Source organism: Solanum verrucosum, unplaced genomic scaffold (assembly GCF_900185275.1).
Source record: "Solanum verrucosum unplaced genomic scaffold, falcon-dt-bn FXZP01000080.1, whole genome shotgun sequence".
Lineage (NCBI taxonomy): Eukaryota > Viridiplantae > Streptophyta > Magnoliopsida > Solanales > Solanaceae > Solanum > Solanum verrucosum.
This window is the reverse complement of record NW_026020097.1, coordinates 1,448,658-1,456,029: the sequence shown is the minus strand read 5'-3', so window position 1 is coordinate 1,456,029 and position 7,372 is coordinate 1,448,658. Positions and strand designations below refer to the sequence as shown.

General features: G+C 35.5%; 2 protein-coding genes across 2 annotated transcripts; one reads left to right on the top strand and one right to left on the bottom strand.

Moving 5' to 3' along the window:
- Positions 1 to 573: 573 nt before the first annotated feature.
- On the top strand, positions 574 to 4,461 carry LOC125824860 (uncharacterized). Its single transcript, XM_049504208.1, has 11 exons — positions 574 to 694; positions 773 to 817; positions 902 to 953; positions 1,041 to 1,114; positions 1,189 to 1,319; positions 1,500 to 1,623; positions 1,917 to 2,407; positions 2,530 to 3,294; positions 3,530 to 3,646; positions 4,042 to 4,109; positions 4,180 to 4,461. The coding sequence occupies exons 1-11, from the start codon at positions 670 to 672 to the stop codon at positions 4,277 to 4,279; spliced, it is 1,992 nt and encodes a 663-aa protein (XP_049360165.1). The 5' UTR covers positions 574 to 669; the 3' UTR covers positions 4,280 to 4,461.
- Positions 4,462 to 5,210: 749 nt separating this feature from the next.
- On the bottom strand, positions 5,211 to 6,444 carry LOC125824855 (uncharacterized). The gene is made up of 3 exons (XM_049504204.1): positions 6,290 to 6,444; positions 5,757 to 5,937; positions 5,211 to 5,606 (listed from the first exon to the last, which is right to left on the bottom strand). The coding sequence occupies exons 1-3, from the start codon at positions 6,442 to 6,444 to the stop codon at positions 5,211 to 5,213; spliced, it is 732 nt and encodes a 243-aa protein (XP_049360161.1).
- Between the last annotated feature and the right edge of the window lie 928 nt (positions 6,445 to 7,372).

Genomic DNA, 7,372 nt, shown 5'->3' with positions numbered 1-7,372 from the left:
TGATTTTGATTTGTTAGACATATACAATTTTTTTGAGGTAAAAAATGATGTTTTACAATGGTTGTGATTGAAAAACTGATTGAGGAGGAAAGGAAGAAGGAGGAGATTTTTCTTTTAAAAAAAAAGATTAATTGGTGAAATACATGTGTCAAGCGTGTGTGCTTCACCACAAGATACTTGATTGGTGATGACGTTTTAGGGTGGAATTAATTTTACTTTAAAATAGTCTAGAGGTAATAATTCTCATTTAGCATAAGTGTGTAGTCAAAAATTCGATAATAAATTAGAAAATCATTCAACTATTTTCTCAAAAAATATGGTTGAATGACCATTTTAGGTATTTTTTATAAATTCAACCCAAAAAATGATTAAATATTCTGATCTATATCTTGCATAATTTGCCCAACAAAATATCTTTTTGTTTCACACACTCATAGCCTTTGAGGTGTTTAATGGACCCAATCATCTTTCTTAGCTCATCCACATCTGCATTCTGATGACCAACCAAAATTTCTCTTCCATCCAAGACAACACAAGTCATACTTCCAAGGTTACACTCTCACTTACAATCAAACAAAAAAAAGAGAAGAAAATATCCCCTGAATTATGTTGTACACTTGACTTGAAGGGATAATATTTTTTTTGGTGGAACATATCAAATTCTCCCAAATGCCAGGAACAATCCAAGTTTCAGGTACTAAATGCTTCCCTCTTTTAATATTTGATGAAATGATTTTTTATTTTATTTTTAACTCAGTTTGGTGTTACACAGTGTTTGATTTCAAGAATATTTCATCTTCTTCAATTTGCTTATGGGGTTAGTATTTTCCTCTTTTTCTTTTTTTTAGTGTTGTATATTTACATTTCGAATTGATTTGGAGTTTCTTATGCTTTCTTGTAGTTTCCATGGGGAAGCGAACGTACCAAACGTGGGACAAGGGAGATTTCTCCTTGTAATGATTCTATCACCTCTTTATCTTTATGGTTTCAGCACAAAACATGATTAAATTAATTTGGGAAATTTGATTCTTCTTTTGCAGTCCGTTAACCACATTTCGTGATAATTTGGTTGTTAGACTTGAGGATGTTGAAGGAAATGAGATATCGCGTAAAGGTATATATATATATATATCATATTTGTGCTCCATGCTTGATGCTAATGGTGACAAAAAAGTTTGTATTTGACAGAAGTTGAGACCTTATCAATTGTTGAGAAGGGTTGTTGGGATGATGTTTTCCAACTTGAAGGAGGTCATTATGTCCATATGAAGTTGCAATTCAGTCTAAGTGAAGATGAGCGCAACCTAATCCGTAATGTGGTAATATTATACTGTTCTTTACTAAGTTTTATTAACCTCAAACATGTTCCCACTCTGAGTTACTAAAATGATTTTACAAGTCCTTAAAAGTTTTTTTTCCTTTTTGCTATGCTTTCAATTTTTATTAGCCTTGACGATTCTATCAGCTTATGTGTAATGATATTTCGATTGATTTGGTAGAGAGAATCTGCTTTGAAGAAGAAACAAGACAAAGTTCCTGTGACAATTGTTAAATACAAAGGAACTGCAGTCCCTATGCGAGATACATTTGCATTGTCGCTGCCCATCACAAGGGAGTTTTCAGGTTTGATCACACATTCTAAGAACTATATTAATGGGAGAAAGACATAGGAACAAATTTAGGACTATGTAATTTTTGGAAAAGATTTTTGGGTGACCTTTTAGTTATTCGATTTTACCTTAGTTTATTATAGTAATTCAAAAGTAGGAGAATTTTATTTAGCGAATTACAGCTTCTACATAGAGAATGTTTAGTAGGTTGATGAGGTCAAATTTTTTTTTTTTATCTAATGATTTATAACTGAGTAAATTGCTAAGAGTTTTGATAGCAAATCTGCCTGTTTAGAATGGCCACAGATAGAAGTGAAGTAAACTCATCTTCACCTGTAAAAGAAGGGGTTGAAAAACGATATTCTGAACCTGACCGTCCATCAGCTGAGAAGCTTCAGACTCAGCTAATACAGAATGATTCTGCTTCTGTAAAACCTGTTTATGATCAAGATGTACAGTCCACCTTGAAGATGGATGTAACTGGAAAGAAACAGTCTGTGTCCCAACAGAAGATTTTATCTGATCCATCTAATAAATCTGAGGATCAAAGTGGGCGGTCTATGCTGAAGATGGATGTTGCTGTAAAGAAAGAGTCCATATCCCAAAAAAGGAATGTTGATTCTGAGGATCAAGACACTCAGTCAATGTTGAAGGTGGATGTTGCTGCCAAGAAAGAGTCTGTTTCCCAAAAGAATATTGTTGATTTGTCTAATGAACCTGACGATCAAGGTGTATTGGAGAAAACTCCTAGCAGTGTCAGGAAAATGATAAGTGCCTTTGAAACTGGTCTTACTCAGGTACTTCTACTCTCCAGCTTATTATAGGGTGAAATTCGTCATGTTGGACTTCTTAAGCTGATAACCTTATTTCTTTTGTTTACATAAAACTTGGAAAATATTGAACTGATTGCATACATCAGAAGAAGGGGAGAAGATCTCTTACAAGAACTCGAGCATCAAAATCCCAACCAAATTTAGTTGGAATCGGAGGCTCCCTAAAAGAGTTGGATTCAGACAACATTTCAAGGCTTAATAAGATGAGTGCACTAAGACTAGAAAGACCTCTTAATACTGTTGACTTGTCAGAGCCTCAAATAAATATTGGCAAAAGAGGACAAAATAGTTCTCCAGAGCAAGATTTTGTCGGTACGGAACAACCCGTGTTCCATGAAGAGTTGAAGCAGTCTAGTGTGCATATTGTCCGATTTAACGAAGCAGGCTCAAGCCAGCAGGAGACCTTTGTATCTGCTAAAAAGGAGTCAAAAACTGTTGCTGCTTCACCTGTAGATTTGATGAGATTATCCAACCTGGAAACAGCTACTAGTTCCCAAACAACTAGTGTGGCTCATCCAGATGTGCTGAAAGCTAATAATTTAGCTGCTAATCGAGATTCTTTTAATGGTCCTTCAGTTGCAGAGAAACGAAGCAGAGAAATTAGATCAGAGACTTTACCAGAAGTACATTTTGAAAAGGCTTCAAATGTGAAACCAAAACTAATAGCATGCCGTGAAGATGAACTTTATGACACTGAAAATTCTGGTGCATGGATATTTCCGGATAACAAAAAGCGTCTATGTATGACAAGTGCAGGCAAAAACATAGTGCATTTATCAGAAGATTGCCGCATTGGAGTAGATGATCATCAAAGTAATAAGAGACCTTCTATGCAGGAAAGTACAGGGAAGGTAAAGGTTCAATAGTATTCCAGAAGTTAGTCCACTATCCTTAGTGGTAAATTTGATGGAAAACTCATCACGTATATCTTTTTGACCAACAATGTACTACCAAATCCTCATAAAGATCATGTCATCATTGTATCATAAAGTTAACTGCTAGAAAATTTGGCCCTCTAGGAAAATTTTTGTTTCCTTGAACAAGTTTCTGCAAAGGTAACTGTTTTTATTGTTTGCATGGAAGCAGCGTAGTTTTTTCCGTAGAAGTGACTCCATGACAAAGAAAGGAAGAGAGAAGCCACAAAAGCCAAGAAATCAGTCCAAAAGCTTTGGAGAAAATGGTTCTTCTGGGCCTGTTAGACAGGTCAGACATGCATATTATTTTGATTCATACATTTTGATACTACTTACTTGGATGTCTGCTATCTAACTGTAAACTTAGGGAAGTACAGCCTCCTTAAGCGCTACAATGGTTTGATCGGAATATTTTTGTTTTGCCTCTTTACCTTTAAAATTGAACTATGCATCTCATTTTCTTTATATCTAGGTGCAAAATTTGAAATTCTACCCTATCCTTTATCTTTGCTTCAGTATTATGTATAAGATATATTCTTTTGAAGAAAATCATGGATATATAATGCATGGTTCTGACAATCGTAGAACCATCAGAAGTGCATTATCCTCTTTTGCTTTGATCACAAGAGAAGATGAACAATTTCAAAGGTGAGACTAATACTTGTTATTGTTCATATTTTTCAGGTAATGAACATTGCATTAGTTGTAGGGTTTGGTATATTAGTTCTCCTCACTAGACAAAGAGAAACCAGGTATGTGTTCCCTACAATTGTCTCCTGTTTTCTGGTCTCATTGGTGTAACTGAAAAAATTCACTCAACAGGAAAAATGACAGAAAATCGAAGGATTTTTACTTCACCAGTCCAGATTTCATGGATCAGTTGGCTTCTTCAGAAGAACAATGGAGTGTATTAAAACGGTAGACGGAGATTGATTCATTGCCTTTTCCCAAGACATAGCTAACCTTTCGGCTGTCCCTGTTGGCTTTCCAAAGGATATATCTGATTGAATTGCTCCTTTGCTAATAGTAGTGATCTCGCATTTGGAATTAATGGTCTATCACTCTGTGAGAATGATCTAAATATTTATTTTTTGTAACTTTAGCATGTCATTTTGATTAGTCTTTCTCTGTAAATGTAAGACAAGCAGCCATTTTGGTTGATGGGTACATTAAATCTTTGCTGTAAATGATTAATGTCTTGTTAGTTAAAATGAAATGAGAATGGAAACTGGAGTAAATTGTAAATGCAAGTTCAAAGCAGGTAAGAACTACCATAAACCAGAGATATTAAATTCTTAATATTACTCAATTTCACTTTCTAAGAGCTGCATTGGCACAAGGAATAAAAGAATCCAGTTGTTTAGATGTGTTTAATTGTTTATGCATGCAACCATTATATTTGAAATGCTGTGATGAAATCGAGCTGCTTTTTTTCTCTCTTTCCTGTCTCCTTCTATGGTTTACACAAACAAATTCCTCGCAAACAAAAAAAGGTGTGGAGAAATGTTAAGAAGCTCCATTACTGGGAACTGTAAGAAGAGAGAGATTGATAATATTGTTCCATTGAAGCTGAAGAAGAAGAAAAATGTACAGTGATGATTAACTGCTTCTACTCTACTCATATTTATAGACATCAAAGTAAGTAAAGTCCACCAACTCTTTCTAATCTACCATCAATAACTAACTGACCACTCTAACTAACAGCTAACTAACTGACTAACTAATACATGACAACCTGTTAAGTTAACCACCTAGCTTTCCTTTAATTGCATAGCTTCAACACTCCCCCTCACGCTGAGGATTAAAACACATTTTTCATTCCCAGCTTGTCAACCAAAATATCATGTTGTGTCTTACACAAACCCTTTTTTAGCAGATTTGCTTGTTGTTCCTTGGTACCTATATGTTGAATGTGTATCAATCCTTCCAAGTATTTTTTTTTTCCTTACAAAGTTACAATCAATTTCAATGTGCTTTGTTCTCTCATGAAATATAGGATGTGCAGCAATATGAGTGGCAGCTTTGCTGTCACAAAATAGTTTTAAAGGATAAGTCACTTCAACTCCCAATTCTGAGAATAATCCTTTTAGCCAAACTAGCTCAGTTACTGTTGTTGCCATGCTTCTGAATTTAGTTTCTGCAGAGCTTCTTGAGACAATATTATGCTTCTTAGACTTCCAGGAGATCACAACTTGACCAAACTTTACTACATAGCCAGTAACAGACCTTCTAGTCTCCACACAGCTATCCTAGTCTGAGACACAGCGTGCAACTAGTTCTTTGTTTGTTTTACTAGGCATAAACAGACCTAGACCTGTTGTTCCTTTGATATATCTCACTACTCCAAGTGTTGCATCCATGTGAGATTGTTTAGGTGAGTGCATGAATTGACTGAGTACCTGAACCACAAAGGCAATATCTTGTCTGGACATGGTTAAGTATAGTAGTCTTCCTACTAGTCTTTGATACTTTCCAGAGTCTTCAAATAGTAATTTATCATCCTTGTTCACATTGATGCATCTATCATAGTCAGCAGAAGTAAGCTTGCCATTGAATTCTAGTGAAGTAGAAGTTGGTTTGCTTCCAGACAACCTCATCTCATAGATTAGCTCTAAGTCATTTTTTTTCGACACATGATAATTTCCTTTTTATCTATGCCAAGTAAGTACTTCAGCTTTCCAAATCTTTCATTTTGAACCTCATTTGTATGTCTTTTCTTATCTGTTAGATTAGAATAAGATTGGAACAAGTGACCATGAAATCATACATACACCAAGATAACAATCAAATCTGCCCCAATCTTTTGTGTGAACAATGAGTAGTCATAGTGAGATTGAACAAACCCTTTATCAAGTGATGAATCATTGATCTTTAGGTTCCATTGCCTTGATGCTTGTTATAGTCCATATAATAGCTTGTTTAATTTGCAAACCATCTGGTTTCCCCCTGGTTGGCAAGACCATCTGGAATCTGCATATAGACATCTTCTAGGAGATCACCTTGCAAGAATGCATTGTGAACATCCCTTTGAAACACAAACGAACTGCAAGGGGAAGCTAAAGCCATAATAGACCTTACAGTGACCATCTTGGCCATAGGATAGAAGGTCTCTAAGTAATCAAGGCCTTCTTGTTGACTATACCCCGTGACAGCCAATCTAGCTTTATATTTTCAATTTGACCATCAGAATTATACTTTATTCGATACACTAATTTGCACCTAATGGGAACCTTATTAGGAGGAAGAGGGACTATAGACCAAGTCAGATTCTAAAGTCAAAGCTTTGATTTCATCATCCATTGCTGCAATCCATTTTTTATCATGGAAAGCTTCATTGTATGAGGAGGGTTCAGACACTGGTGAGTAGGAAGTAAGAGAGGCTCTGTAAGCAGGGGACAACTGATCATAGGAGTATACTGAGAAAGAGGATAGGAACAATGATGAGCAGACTTAGTGGATACTACATTATTTGTGAGCCATACAGGAGGTTTAGATGATCATGAAGAATGTCTTGGTATTGGTGGAACATGTTGTGCTACTGGTAGATGAGGAACAAGTTCAACTAATTGTATAGGATCTGCAGGTGGAACAACCACAGTTGGAGGAGTAGGAAGAGGCACATGATCATTAGGAACTATAGGATCATCATCAGTAGGAAGATCAAGTACAGGAAATAAGCAGAATCAGAAGTGGGTAAATTTTTGAAGGGATAGATATCCTCCTTAAACACTAAATCTCTACTTACGAACATGTGATTAGAATTTAAGTCAAAGAGTATATAACCTTTTTGGGAAGAAGTATAGCGTAAAAATATTGTTGGATAGGATTTGTCACCTTTCCTCACATCTGTAGCATAGCAGAGAGAGCCAAAACCTCTTAGATGAAGTAAAGAAGGAATCCTATTGTATAACTTTCAAAAAGTGATTGACCATTCAACGATACAGATGACAAACTATTAAAAAGATACACAGCTATGGATTCACATTCTTCCAAAAATCTTAATGGAACATGCCCC

Bases quoted from the DNA above. Each gene is read 5' to 3' on its own strand.
- LOC125824860 (XM_049504208.1), top strand. From the start codon at position 670: ATGCCAGGAACAATCCAAGTTTCAG. The intron at 695-772 runs GTACTAAATGCT...GGTGTTACACAG, and splicing joins AGGAACAATCCAAGTTTCAG to TGTTTGATTTCAAGAATATT. The intron at 1,115-1,188 runs GTATATATATAT...TGTATTTGACAG, and splicing joins AAATGAGATATCGCGTAAAG to AAGTTGAGACCTTATCAATT.
- LOC125824855 (XM_049504204.1), bottom strand. From the start codon at position 6,444: ATGGTCACTGTAAGGTCTATTATGGCTTTAGCTTCCCCTTGCAGTTCG. The intron at 5,938-6,289 runs GTTTGCAAATTA...GTTGTCTGGAAG, and splicing joins AACCAGGGGGAAACCAGATG to CAAACCAACTTCTACTTCAC. The intron at 5,607-5,756 runs GTACTCAGTCAA...GTCTCAGACTAG, and splicing joins ATATTGCCTTTGTGGTTCAG to GATAGCTGTGTGGAGACTAG.